The 14,767-nt window shown below is 35.0% G+C and overlaps 2 protein-coding genes across 3 annotated transcripts; one reads left to right on the top strand and one right to left on the bottom strand.

Moving 5' to 3' along the window:
• Positions 1 to 52: 52 nt before the first annotated feature.
• Positions 53 to 4,737, top strand: LOC117243530 (ubiquilin-4). The gene is made up of 7 exons (XM_033511103.1): positions 53 to 628; positions 747 to 942; positions 1,073 to 1,361; positions 1,454 to 2,122; positions 2,209 to 2,335; positions 2,404 to 2,536; positions 3,032 to 4,737. The coding sequence occupies exons 1-7, from the start codon at positions 527 to 529 to the stop codon at positions 3,106 to 3,108; spliced, it is 1,593 nt and encodes a 530-aa protein (XP_033366994.1). The 5' UTR covers positions 53 to 526; the 3' UTR covers positions 3,109 to 4,737.
• A 1,411-nt stretch (positions 4,738 to 6,148) lies between these two features.
• LOC117243573 lies at positions 6,149 to 12,140 on the bottom strand. Of its 2 annotated transcripts, none has more exons than XM_033511185.1 (4): positions 11,769 to 12,140; positions 11,413 to 11,616; positions 8,444 to 8,757; positions 6,149 to 6,287 (listed from the first exon to the last, which is right to left on the bottom strand). In XM_033511185.1, the coding sequence occupies exons 2-4, from the start codon at positions 11,500 to 11,502 to the stop codon at positions 6,188 to 6,190; spliced, it is 504 nt and encodes a 167-aa protein (XP_033367076.1). In that variant the 5' UTR covers positions 11,503 to 11,616; positions 11,769 to 12,140; the 3' UTR covers positions 6,149 to 6,187. The 2 variants fall into 2 exon arrangements, with proteins under 2 accessions (XP_033367076.1, XP_033367085.1); XM_033511194.1 differs by having other exon boundaries at positions 6,171 to 6,309; positions 11,769 to 12,136.
• Positions 12,141 to 14,767: the final 2,627 nt, after the last annotated feature.

Below are 14,767 nucleotides of genomic sequence, written 5' to 3'. Positions count from 1 at the left end.
ATACATATCTGGTAGATATTTAACACTAAAGTGACACATAATCAAGCTTGTGTTAGTATTTTAAAGTTACGGTAGTGGCAACGCAACATAACCTCTCAACACAGCGATTCGTGATTTTTTACAAATAAGACGATATATTTTCCAGTAAGATTGTTACTTTATCATCTATATATTTATATAGAGATCGTTTAACGAAACGATAGAATTATTTTCTCGATAAATACGGTATGTTTTAGTGCTTAACGATACCGTATACGGGTGCTTGACATATCGTGTACTTTTCATCGTTTTGTACGTTATGGTTCATAGAATAGTCGCTCAAGTTGACCCTTCTATGTGATCTTTATAGTTTTTTGGAATAAGTTGTGAACAAAATTTAGCGTAGTTGTTTCGGGAATCGGTTCGTAAAAGAAATTCCCGTGGTGCAAAAAAAGAGTTAAAGTATTCAAGAAAAGTGGTGCGCAATTGGCCCTCAACGAGGGAGAATCGAAAGCGTCGAAAGTAACGAGTCATCTACCGATTCAAGATGGCAGAAGGCCAAGATACTCGAAAGAAAATTACTGTTAACGTCAAAACGCCAAAAGAAAAACAAACCGTTGAGATCGAAGAAGATGCGAGTATTAAAGATGTAAGATTTTCGATTTTATATCTCTGTAATTTCATCAAGAACTAGTTTTCCAACTTAAATAACATAATTTGTCATTGTTGGGTTAGCTCTAATAATTATTTCTTTTTGAAATTTTTAGTTCAAAGAGGCAATTTCGAAGAAGTTCAATGCTCAAACAGAACAATTATGCCTAATCTTTGCTGGAAAGATTATGAAAGATCACGAAACTCTGAGTACACATAATGTAAAAGATGGTTTGACGGTGCATCTGGTTATCAAGGCACCACGTACTCCCACTAATCAAAGTCAAGATTCTACACCTCAACGGTCACAAGGTATAAAAGTATATGGATCAAGCATTGAGAAATATTTAGTTTCAACTTAGTTTTAATTGTATTCTTCAATTATTACTGTGTTATTCTTATGAATATATATATATTTTCTCGTTTATTTTGGTTCATATAGCTGACATAAATGCTAGTCCTTTTGGATTGGGAAGTTTAGGAGGACTTGTAGGTCTAGCCTCACTTGGTTCAGGGTCCACTAACTTTATAGATTTACAACAGCGTATGCAACGCGAGTTACTGTTAAATCCAGAAGCACTGCATCAAGTACTTAATCATCCATTGGTGCAAAGTTTAATGAATGACACAGAAAGCATGCGCAACTTGGTTGCAGCTAATCCACAAATGCGAGAATTGATGCAAAGTAATCCAGAAATTAGTCATATGTTGAATAATCCTGAATTATTAAGGTGAGAATGAAACCATTCAAAATATAACAAGTTTTAGATAATGTGATTTATCTTATAAATATATATAATACTCACATTATATGCCTTTTTAGACAAACAATAGAGTTGGCACGTAATCCATCAATGCTCCAAGAATTAATGCGTTCCCATGACAGAGCTATATCTAATTTAGAAAGTATTCCTGGCGGATATAGTGCACTTCGTCGCATGTATCGTGATATTCAGGAGCCCATGTTTGCTGCAGCAGCCAATGAGCAAAATCCTTTTGCGGCACTAGTGCAAAATAATAGTAGCGAAGATAGTCAGAATAATCCACAGCAAGGCCAAGAAAATAGAGATCCATTGCCAAATCCTTGGTCTCAGAATCAAAGTGATTCTTCAAATCAGCAACCACAACAGCAGCAACAGCAGCAAGGGAGAGGCCTTTTAAATTCTCCAGGAATGCAAAGTCTTGCAGCTCAAATGATGGAAAATCCACAGCTGATACGAAACATGTTAAATGCTCCATATACAAGATCTATGTTAGAAGCTTTGGCAGCAGATCCAGCTATGGCCAATAGGATGATTTCTGCTAATCCTTTTCTTCGAGGAAATCCTCAGATGCAAGAACAGATGAGAGCCATGATGCCAGCATTTATTCAACAAATGCAAAATCCTCAAATTCAAAATGTTGTTACTAATCCGGATGCTTTAGCTGCTATCATGCAAATTCAACAAGGCATGGAACAGTTACGTACTGTTGCTCCGGATCTTGTTGAAAAGTAGGTTTTTAGTAACATAAGTGTGTTTTATACAATTTTATATCATATTAGATATGTTTGAATATTGATTAACGTATAATTTTTAGCATGGGTTTGACTGTACCGCCTACGACTACAACACCTAGTGGAGGTACAACAAATCCAACGCCACCGGCGACGGAGTCATCAGATACAAATCAACAAGACGCATTCTCCCAATTTATGGCACGCATGGTAAACATTTCATATGATTACGAATGATAAATGTGATAGGAACTGGTTACTAATTTTATTTTTAACAGGTATCGGCAATGGCATTAAACCAAGGTGTAGAGGTGGATGGTCAACCTGTTCCCCCACCGGAAGAACGTTACAGGGCGCAATTAGAACAACTTACAGCTATGGGTTTTGTTAATAGAGAGGCTAATTTACAAGGTAACAATATGCATATTTTTTTCTAACTTTCCACAATCATTATTTGGAATACTAAATATTTACATATATTTTTAACGACATCGGCATGTTTTTCTAAGGAATTGTATCTCAGTTGTATGGATTTTTATTATAGTTCAATCAGACAGTCATATATATATTTATTTCAATGAAGTAGAGTAAAGAAATTTGATCTTCAATTGGTTAATCAGCTTGTATTAATATATTCTATGCTCAGAGAAAGGTAAGCATTTCTTCAGAATTTCTAATTCGCGAGTGAAAAAAATACATTAGAATATTTAATCAGAGAAAAGTAGCACATGCGTTAGAATTCTTGTACTTTAATTTTATTTTATTTTTGCTAATTAGGATAGGCTATTAATGACCCACATGACACAAAACGTGTTGATAGAAGTATAAAATATATACTAGTATATAGCATACAGTTTATACTAGCATAATACATAATATATGTTATTTTATGAATGTTATTTTCAGCACTAATCGCCACATTCGGAGATATAAATGCCGCTGTTGAACGACTACTGTCTAACGGACAAGTGTCTATGAGCTAACCACCAATATGCAATACTGTTATTCCATTACTATTTCTAATCTATTCCTTATTTACCTCTTACAACAGGCGTAGTGAGAGATATTTGAGGTAACTGACTGTCAGAAAAGGAAAAAAATAATTATAAACTTCTACCCCAACTCTTGACAGAATACACGCTACCGACTCGTTTAATATGCATTTTTTATTTTCGATTGGTACTTTTATCATATTTGGTGGATATAAGTACTGGTATCTAAATGTTTAACTTGTTACACGATATATTTCACTCTTGAAATTTTCTAGTTTAATTCTGTATTCTGTATTTCTCGATGTGCTCTAAGTACTAGATAGCTCTGTTAATGTATTTCGTCGGTGTAAATTTGTTTATCAGATATTCAAGAGAGAGAGAGAGAGCGAAAGAGAGCGTGAGAGCGAGCGAGAAAGCGAGAGAAAAAGTTATATTAGATCGTAATACGAAGGACCTACCCTTCTTCTTTGTTATATTGTACATTTATGGTGTTTCTTAGAAACAGTGGAACCTGCATGGAAAATAGATTGCCGTTAAAATAAATATGCTTCTGGCTTTGATCAGTCGATTGTAAATTTCAGAAGGAGAAAAAGAGTCATTTTTTTTGCTTAAATGTACGTAATAATCATATTAGTAAATGTATTGCATGAAACGTTCATGTGTTTGTCATATACAAAAAGGTATGTTGTCATATACAGGCATGTTTGTCATACAAAAATGGCTATGGGCTAATTATTGATTGCTGAGTAACATTCGATGTATAATAAACGCAAAGAATCGAGAACCTCGAGCTAACGAATAAATTCGTAACACAATTTATTCTTTCTGCTTAAAGGAGAAAGTGTTCGGTGATCCATTAGTGTTTTCCATGTAAGTTTTGTATGTACGGCGATAAGAAGCGGAAGAAGAACACATTCTTTTCCTTATTTTTACCTCTTTATGCCGACGCACATTGTTTTTCTTTTTTCTCCCCCCCTTCTCTCTTTGTCTTTTTTGTTTTCTTTCCTCTTTAGTTTTTATGTTATTAAAAAATAACAAAAAAAAAAGAAAAGAAAAGTATAAAAATGTACTACGCATTACATGTCCTTAAGATATAAATTTAGAGATTTGTAGCGTGATGATCGAGAATTTTATGGTGTAGGTTGTTTATAGAGAAACGCGCGAGAAAAAAGATCGATTATAAACGAAAAAAATATTACATGTAAATGTGTCAAATTGGAAATGTAATCATCAGTTAGGTTTAAGGACGTATGAAGGAAGAAAACAACATAGGTAATGTTATAAATTATCATTATCGAAGGAAAAAGAAATGAAACGCAGTTATAATTTTAATATTTTCGATTGATGTATGATTACATAAATACTTATGCGCATTATAATAAAGTTTTATCTGTATTCAGTAAATCTTCACTAAACAAGGTATTCTGTACAAGCGATTATATCACAAAATAAAAATTATGTTTCATTCATATTAACTCAGTTTTTAAGTATGAAGGTATATCTAAAGGTATTATTCGATTACTTTAGCAATACACGTGAGTGGATGATATACGAATATAAAACATATGTTTAGGAATAACATAGACTGGAACCTATGTAAAATATACATTTTAAATCGAATTCACGTTTTAGTAATCTTTTACCAGAATAACGAGAATCAATATTATTTTACTATTTCCCTTTTTACAAACAATATTGCTATTATGCTTTAAATAATTTCTTCTTACATTCTGTAAAAAGATATTTGTTATTTTTTCTCAAAAATTGATAGTAATAAATATCCATTTCAATATCCCTCCATTAAACTATAAAAAGTAAGATTACCAAAGAATTTGAATGCTTACTATAAAAAATATTTATGTATGTATATATTATGTGTTATATAAAACATTTTAAAATTTCATTATCATTGCAATGAAATACGATTATATTGATAAAATTTGAAACCAGATCGAAAATGTATACAGACTTTGGTCGGTAAAGTCATTATCATAATACCGACCTGTCTTGCGCATCCAGTCTTACAGCGCGCCAATTTGCTTGTATCATGCAACATATTCCTTAATCCATGTCAATATTAACTGAACTTAACCCAAAGCACTACCGACCTATTCTGTTAATCGAGATTCTAACGATGCATATGAGTAGATCATAAAACATGAATGTCCAAGTAAACTGTACGATATGTATAAACTTTGTGTGTGTGTGTGTGTATGATGTAATTTTTAAAATAATGATCTTCCTTAAAACTAGTATTTTAGGATTCAACCGCAAATAGTAGCTCACGAAAGTATTCAAATTATAATGAGACATGACTATATTTAAATTTCTGTATGTAAAATATTTCGTGTGACATACATAATATGAAGTTCTTAATATTTTTAAAATGTTCAAGAGGTTGGCGAAACATAATTTTCGGTTTAATCGGCAGTGTAATAAAATTTTGAAATGGTTTTCCCGTAAAAGGTGGAAATATGATTTATCATAATTTCCCCCCTTCCATGATTTTATAAATTAAGTATTTACATAAAATACCCATAATATATTATATACCTATAAAATATTTCTATAAATGTTCAAATACTTTGGTGAGCCACTATAAACATAAACGTACAATCCGCGCATCCCCTCCCTTTGTCGCTCACGAACTGCACTGTACTATGATCAGTCGGTTGGCGCGGCGGCGATTCAGTCTGTGTTGATCGGTCGCACGGTTCACGTAGAAGAGTGTATTATCGCAAAGTGTGTATATAACGCCGGTTTTCCAACGTAATCTCAGTGATCTCGATTCGATACACACACGCGATCATCGGATTGATATTTACTTGTGGTATGTGAAGAACCCTCGTCTGAGTCTGCGCGCGGGCAGCGCGGACGAATCGCGTCGCGGGCATGCCAGCCCGCTGAACCTCTCACGTGTTCATTTGAATTTTCGAAAATTGAAGCGAGTAGTGTCGGGTGGTGTAGGTGTATGGTTTGTTCGGTGCAAAAGTTGGTGGTCAGGCCCAACACGGTGCATTCTCGTCTTCGAAAACGTTGGCAGAGCCAGCGGAATGTGGCACGAGGTGAGTTAGCAGCCCGCCCGGTTTCGCCGAGGCCAGGGACGGATCTTCATAGGCCCTTTTTCTTTTCTCTCCCTATTTCGCGCTTTCTTCCAAATCCTCCTTGTGCTGCGATAATATCTTTTGATTACTGTATTGTAGTTAATTTTATGTTTCGATTTGCAAATGAAGTCATACGAAGCATATAATAGTATTTACAAAAATTTGCCAGTTATGATTGGTATTGGATATCCCCATTCATAACTATTAGGACATCTGTTGGTTTTGTACGTAAGGCAGTATTCGATTATGTCAACCAGTGAAAATAGTTATGTCAAAATAATGAATTAGTTTCAGAATCTCCCGATCTAAATCAATATGAACCAAACAATAATAACTTATATAATAATAATATAATATGTATAATAATAATAATAATAACTTCGTAATGATTATTCGGGTTCACCTAATTTTTTGTAAGTGTCCTAATATTTATGAACGAGGATGTATATTTGCGTATCTGCTTCAGATAGCATAATAACGATACAACCTGTTGTTACACGATGTTTGGAATTGTGCCTACGTAAACACAAAAATGAAAATATTAGGTTATAACGTAAATTGGTCATGGTTTTATCTTTGTTTGTAAATGAAGAAAACGAGACTAATGTATGTTACAACCTAATAGTAACATGTCGGAAATTGTCGCGTGATAAAAATGTAGATATGCTTATCACTAATCTTCTTAATTTAAATCTTATAGTTAGTAATTTTAATTTGCGTATTTGGATTTTATTTTCATTGAACTTTTTTTATTTGTATTATGTATTGTGTTGTGCGCAGTTGGTATATAACTGCAAACGAGTTTCGCTTGAAACATACTATCGTTGTAATGAAAAGAAAAGTAATGTTACGTTTGTAGAGATACGATCGATAAATACGTTACGCGCCAACTGCTTGACGAAAAAACTTGAAAGATATAGTGCATCTCAAAGATACTTTATTATTCATACGCAGAGTTATAAAGATGTTATGATAGAAATTAACGATCGATTCATTTTTTGAATAATTCATTAATTAATGTTTTCCTTTTTTTTATTATAAAAAAAGAAGAAAAACTAGCTGACAACTATTGAATAATTCGTCGTTTCAATATTTAAACAAATAGCGGTTATTTAAAAAGCATTGCCAAAACAGGTTTCAGATATCCATTTTAAAATAATCATCAGATGATTCACAAAGATTTATGAACATTAATAAAATGTCTTTTCAATTTTATAAATTGGTGTACTTGCTTGAAATTTTAAAAGATATGCTTGTATATAATTAGACATCAAGATCAGTGCATTTAGTAAAAAAATATATACTATGAAGTACTGAATGAGGTACCAATATTTATGATTGCTAAATATATTATCTTCACACTTTTAAGTGTAATTTGAACAGTGATTTAATTTCTTTAAGCGATACATCATCACGTGGTACTATTCGATTTCTACAAACTTTTAGGATTTTTAAAATCGTGGATAATCCTATACTTTTAAGATGATTTAAAATAATCGAAATGAAATTATGTAACATCTAAAAGTAAGTTTATAATCAGTTTTTAAAATCGTAGTTAATATTAAATTACACCGTTTATATTATCTATCGATAAATACGTTGAATAAATTTATGCCACAACTCACGCAAGAGTGATCGATTAATAGTAAAAGGATAGAATTTTGAAAAGAATTAGAGAACTCCATTTATGCGATAGACAGATGCTTTAGGCAGAAGGTTCACGGAAAATATAAATAATGGGGCTATATACGAGATTAGCTTGTGCTTTACGTCATTACTGTAACTTTATTTTCTTTGTTATATTTCATATCTGTGTCAAACATAAATGACCTATTTTTTTCCTTTTTAACTAGTATAGAGATTACATTTTCATGAATATTAAATTTTTTGTTATGTATAATGATAATTATACAAGTAATTGTTGTATTAAAATTTTTTTTAAATTAATCATATATTTTTTGAAGTTTCATTTTAGTTAATAATATAGCAAAATTACAGGGTTTATATATGAAGCTATATGTATATTACAAAGCTTATTATCAGAAACAACCGTCTTCTTAATTCTACTATAGAATACATTATATTCTCTGTAACTGCACCCTTTACGCATACAGACGCAGTATCGTAATATGGCATTAAGCACAGATTAAATTACATTATTATAGTCAAAAGATATGAGAAAAAACGAGATTGATGGTTCCCCGTGATTTTCGAAGACTTACGTCGTCCCTGGATACGGTGAGAAGAGGTGGCCTCGCGATTCGTGTATGCAAGATATTTTGTACCCGTTACTCCCTCGAACGCATTCCATCTCACGCTGTTGAATCGTGGCGAAGATTAATTTGTCTTCGGACGTTCGAGCGCTAGACCATACGCGGCGTTTCTTCCATTTTTGTTGGAACGCGCTTCTCCCGTGCCCTTTCATCCTCCATTTGCATCCTCTGCGTTCTTCTGAATGTTTTATCGACTGAGGGATTTCTCTCACTGCATGTCGATAATTTGATTTCGTGGTAATATCGATTACATCGCATTTACACTGTAAAGAAATTGTCAATTATTTTCTTCCTGAAGCAAATCATTACTTAACAAAGTTACAAATTTATAAAAGGATCTGGAATAGCTCATATATTAGAGAGATATGTATAACGTGTGTCGTATCGTAGGATAGCAAATTTAACGAATATTACGCAGATTTGACTTTCGCTAGCAATGATGGTAATCTATTTTAGAGATTAAAGATTTTTACAATTTTATTATCGTTCCTTTAGACGATCAGTTATGTAATCCGTAAAATTGTCGTGAAGGAAAAGATGCTTCTAAGCCTCTCTATTAAACAACACATGACACGCGGGATCCATTCACCGTGTATACCATTGCGCTTTTATCTTGTCACCTAATTGAAAGTATGAATAACTGTTGCTAGCATACGGGCTGTTTCAACACATGTGTACTATTTAAATTTGCGCTTGAATCAATGATTCAAGGTAATTATACAACAATTCGTGTTTCGATAACTCACCGATTCTATAAAAAAGAAAAAATAAATGAGATATATAAAAAAGACAGAACATAAAAATATATATATACATGAAGTTTTATGTGGACCTATTAACATTTATAAAAAAATATATGTTGGTACCAAAATTCAATGTGGTCGAAACTTCATATCTGAATTTCATCAATTCCATCAGTTTTCATCAATCTCCAACATAAGTGAAGCGACATATATGCAAAATGACACGATCCACAAACAGCGAAAAGGTATCAAATGAGGATAAGCAGAATTTCTCGATTCAATTAACGTAGAACGGAGAAAACAAAAGTATGCTGTCAGACGTAGGTTGAGCCCTGCTGATGAAGGTATACGAAGGTTATGCTGTAGCAAAGGCACTCCTTAGTTCTGGCTCAAGGTCGGACTATTAAGAGGCTAAAGCACACCGACGGGTTTACGCCGTTGTTACGAGGAACGACTTGCGGCGACGCGGACTTCGAGTTAGGAAATAGTGAAAACGGCGAAAACCCAGTGAGCAAACTTTACGTGCGGGAATCATGGTTATCGGTTCGTTGCGATTACATCCACTGTATGGCGTTCTTTGATGTCTGCTGTGGAAAAAGCTGCGATGTTCCACTAACATAATCTTTTTTGTTTTACTATTTTTATCAAAGATGTACATATTACTTCTATTAAATTTTTTATCAACAATTGGAGGTTTTTTTATCAACAATAGATAATTACGTATTTCACATTTGGTTTCATTTTTGAATTTGCCGCGCCGCGTCTTCTTCCTATGTGTACATATACGAAAAATAAGACATATTATGAATATCGATAAGTATTATTATTTACGAACGAGTTAATAAGTCTCGATTATTTTTTTCTTTGTAATATCATCTCTAACTAAACTTATATAGTTCTTCCTCAAATTCTTCCCCGTTCGAATTTCGGAAGCCATTTCGAATCTGAGATTTTATGACGTAAGTATCAAACAAGTGACGTCACATATCTTAGCGCAAAATAATATAATGTACTTCCTCCTATTTTTACACTGTTAGTGCAACATCGAGTCATTGATTATATTATTCGTTAATGGATCGTGAATGGAGACTAAATTTTGCCCAAGTATCTGGTTACAGTAACTGTGGATGGCGTTCAACATTTTACAATTACATATTTGTTGTAAAAAAACAACTGTTAATGAGAGCTTATCGTTGGACAAGGGTATTCATCCTGACTCCAGCTTGTGGCTGAATAGCGAGTATTACCATTCGATACTTCCTGTGCTTGAATATGTCCGCCAATGCAAATGTTGTAAATAATAGTCGGGGAAGAGTGAGAAAGGATACTTATACAAGGTGTCTCAGTAATCGTAGCGAACATGAATTCTATGTGAGAAATTGAAATGAATTCGAAATGTTTAATATCAAACTTTAAAAGCCTGGATTGTTGTAGCGTTTGTTGAAATTAAGTTGATCTTCTTAAAAACAAAATTCCATGCGAGAAGATTTTATTCTAGATTTTCATCTGGTTTTATCTCATAGAATCATCCCCTTCTTGGTTGTACCATGGTTGTACCATGATTACTGGGACACCCCATATACAATATGAGGCTAGCGTAATGGTTTCAAATTTACGAGGTACACGCCGGTTGCGTCCGCTCATCTCATGTTTCCAATAAAACGTTGAAAAGTCGAGGAAACTGGGATCTGGCCTTGGTTCGAACAACCGCCCCGACCTTGAGCTGCTCACTAACTGGCCTGCAGTCGACAACGAACTAATATAACTTTATTATTTATTAATTAATGATATTCTTCTCCACTGAGATATGGTATCTCATTTATGAAATATGAAGCTATTTGAATTTAAATTCATATTGTGGCACATACATTGGTTGATACAATTTAGATTATGTGAAAAGGAACACAAAATTGTCCATGAAAACATTGCGAAACGAGAATCATCCACGTAAAAATGCATTTTATCACTTCACGTCTATTTGTATAATTCGTATTCTTGCTCGTCTCTGGACGGTTTGAAAGACGCCAAATAGAGCAATAGAAGCGGAAGATACGGGAACGAAGCAAAGGAACAAGACAACGAGTGCAAGAGAAACGGAAGCAGAATGAAAAGTGATCGCCTTAAGAGGCGCAAATGCCAGCAAAACGTCGGGTTACAGACCAACGTGATACTTACCTCATCGTCGACTTGTGCGGTCGCTTCACGGCAATTTTGTAGTTTTCCTTTTTCCCGCCATTCCTGTACTATACCTTCACACGCGTACATCCTGCTGGAACGTTACATTTGCCGCGACTTGTCTTATGCGCAAATCTTTCCTAACATATGTATTATATACGATCTTCAACAAATCGGATGTCAATTCGCCATCAACATTTCCAACTGGAAAGAGTAGAAGGATATTTTCTTCTACACTATGTATTTGTACATAGGCCTCTCAGAAGCTAAAATCATCAACTCTACTTTTCATTAATTTCTTAATCTCATTACATAAGTATATTATTATTTAATTCGCAAAAAGACAGCTTACTTACTTTCTTAGTTCAAAGAAACATCTGTAGGTTCACTTATTCGTAAGAAGAAGATATAAATAATAATAAATTCTAAGATAATCGGTCGAAAAAAATTGCAAATGGAACGTTAAGTTAACGCAAGATTGGCCCGTAATGGACTAAGGCGCGAGAATCATCTCCAATTTCAAATTAATCTTGAAACCATTTGAACAAATTCGTTGAAATGGGAAAAATTAAGAAGAATAGCAGCGCAACCAATGGAACTGGTAGACACGTCGGTTTCGCAAGCGGTCGCTCGAAAAGGCAAGAAGAACTGTCCGGCGGCGTACTCCTGATCATTTACAGAGAGAGTCACTCTCGTTGACGAGCCTTCGCGTTACTTCTTTTTCTACCGCGGCGGCCTTCCATATCCCGACGTCCCATCGAGAAGTCAACGCGTGCACGCACGCGCTACAATAACCAAAGAGGCCGTCTGCGCATGCCAACGAATTTGATGTAGTGCAACCTTTTGTTCGTTAGCTTCTAATCTCATAAATTACACATCAGGAAGTACAACTAAAAACACGCAAACCGATCCTTAATGAAGCTCTGCTTATTTCTTAATGACAAATATCTTTTTCAACACGTTATAGAACTTATTTTTAACAGAAGCGAATCAACGCATTAAAGTACATATAGAGAATCTAAACAAAGAAACTATTATGTCTAAGGAGTTACTCGGCAGTGAGCGCGAAACGAGTTATTTCGTCTTCCGTGGTTAATCATTAGTATTAGTAAAAGAGAAATTAGGTAAGTAAAACCAATCGTAACGAGGAGGAAATGATCTTGATCAGAGCTACACGTGGTCTGAGTACGTTCAGATATTCTCGCTTTGATCTATTTTCGGCTTCTTCGTCCTGTAAAATAAACGGATATTAGCAAGCATTCGTGACGAGCATCTGTTTAGCGTGTTTCGCAAATGCGTGCGAGCGCTTCATTTGTGTGCATCGCGTGCCTCTACCAACCGCGCAAGTGGCTCACAACTCACAACATTCGTACTGCCCCACTTACCGACATTGAACTAGGGGTTATTATTGGCAAAGTGGAGATACTTCGTTTTTATATATTTTCGAATAACCTAATATATTTCTTTAAACTGTTGCAAAACAAGATATATTGATTGACATCTGCAGAGAAAGTTGTTATGTGAGGCATCTGGTCGATAGAAGCTATCGTTCCAACTCTTCCCTTGTACTTGTATCTTCTTGTATTGTTAACCAAGATTAGTAGTAGAAGTTTATATAACACAGCTGGTAATCAAGTTCATCTTACGAGACTCTACTTTTGTGACTTTTCAAATGGTTCTCAGAGATGGTGACCTGAGTCGCTAATACAGCAATTTACGATAATAAACCAGAATGGTTTCAGTCACACTAGATTCTACGAAGGGTCTTGACGACAGTCGGACATTCGGAACTTCTTTTATTATACAGTCCTGGACTCTTTTAATACTTACAAGGGAGTCGCCATTGCAATAAATGCTTTTTAAATGGCACGATGTGTAAATTGCAGTTATCCATTGATATAAAGGAATATCTCACTGGTTAGAATATATTTATGGAAAATAAAACTGAGTATATTTTTTAAATTCTTTAAAATTAATTCGCAACGCGAATTCGGTAGAATTCAATAATGTAAATTAACAAGGTTAAATATTATAAATGGTTCGTTGTGTTAACTCAACTTCGGCTCTTTGTGGGTTAGAACTAATCGCCAAAGAGTCGAAATATTTCTCATTCAGCGAATAACAGAACACCTAGCGTCGTTGCAAATCCGATACTACGAGATGTAACGAGTCCGTTGGGACCCACGGTTGGGCAACGCTGACATAGAGCGGCAGATAGAGAGGAGCTGAGAAGATTGCGAACGATAGAAGAGGAGAACAGAGAAATCGTGGAAGGAAAGAAACGGAAAAGACTATGGTGAAGGAGAGGAAACGAAGAGAACCGGGGCCCAATGTCCATTCAGCAGGCACCTGCCACGTTAAATTCAACCGAGCCAGGGCTGGATGGGTGCTTCCTTCGAATGGACTGGCGTGAAACAGAAAGAAAGCGAGAACTGTTCGTGAAAGTTAAAGGAAGAGACGCAGTCGGGTCGGGTTGTGTGGTGTTGGAGGAGGGTGGAAGTGGAGGGGGTTGAAGACGCCAGGAACAGGGATGGAAGAGAAGGTGGAAGAGAAGAAGAAGAAGAAGGAAGGAAAGACGCCCTGTAGGTACATCTCTCTTACATCACTCGTTGCTCTGCTCGTTCTTCCCAACCGTGTGTGGACCTGACTAAAGAAAATAAGCGCCAAGATATCACGCCGATAATGTAACCTTAACCTCTTCTTCGTCTGTTCTTCCTCTATTCGATTCTCCTGTTGATCGATCGACATTTTTCCTTTTTATCTTGTCATCGATAGCGTAGTTATAGAAGAAAATTGAAAATTTTGATAATCTTGTTCGATTTGCTAGAAATTTGGAATTGTTTCTTTGGACTCGTTATTAATTGTTTAATCTTTCTTAGTGGAATGTTAAATCATTCTCTCTTGACAGTCTCTTAATAAATGTCTTTAGATATCAACACTGGTAGCAATGTAACAAATAACTGCTACCACTAAAATTTCAATGAGTAATCTCCAACCCTTTCACGAATTGAACCTCATCCCATCACCATTCTCCCCAAACTTGCTACTCCAGCTGTATTAACATCATCACGATATTACTCTTGGTATTACACTTCGCGCAACCGTCATCCTCCAAATGGGTATCGTAAATTGCTCATCTAACCTCTATTGTCCTATCCAGCGATTTCTTTTTCACCAATATGGCGGCCTAGCGAAAGCCAGTCAGAAGCATCCTCTTACCGCTGATTTGAATGAAATATTCGATGGCTCGGCTCTCCTATTAACTGGCTCTTTAAGAGCTTGGCGATGGTATACTGTTATAACGGACGGAGTAATCACACGGTCATACATAATGTTTCTTTCAATGGCGTGTAGT

Source organism: Bombus vosnesenskii, unplaced genomic scaffold (genome assembly GCF_011952255.1).
Source record: "Bombus vosnesenskii isolate JDL3184/JDL3185 unplaced genomic scaffold, Bvos_JDL3184-5_v1.1 scf7180000013262, whole genome shotgun sequence".
Lineage (NCBI taxonomy): Eukaryota > Metazoa > Arthropoda > Insecta > Hymenoptera > Apidae > Bombus > Bombus vosnesenskii.
The sequence above is the reverse complement of the archived record's forward strand: the minus strand, read 5'-3'. Positions and strand labels throughout refer to the sequence as shown.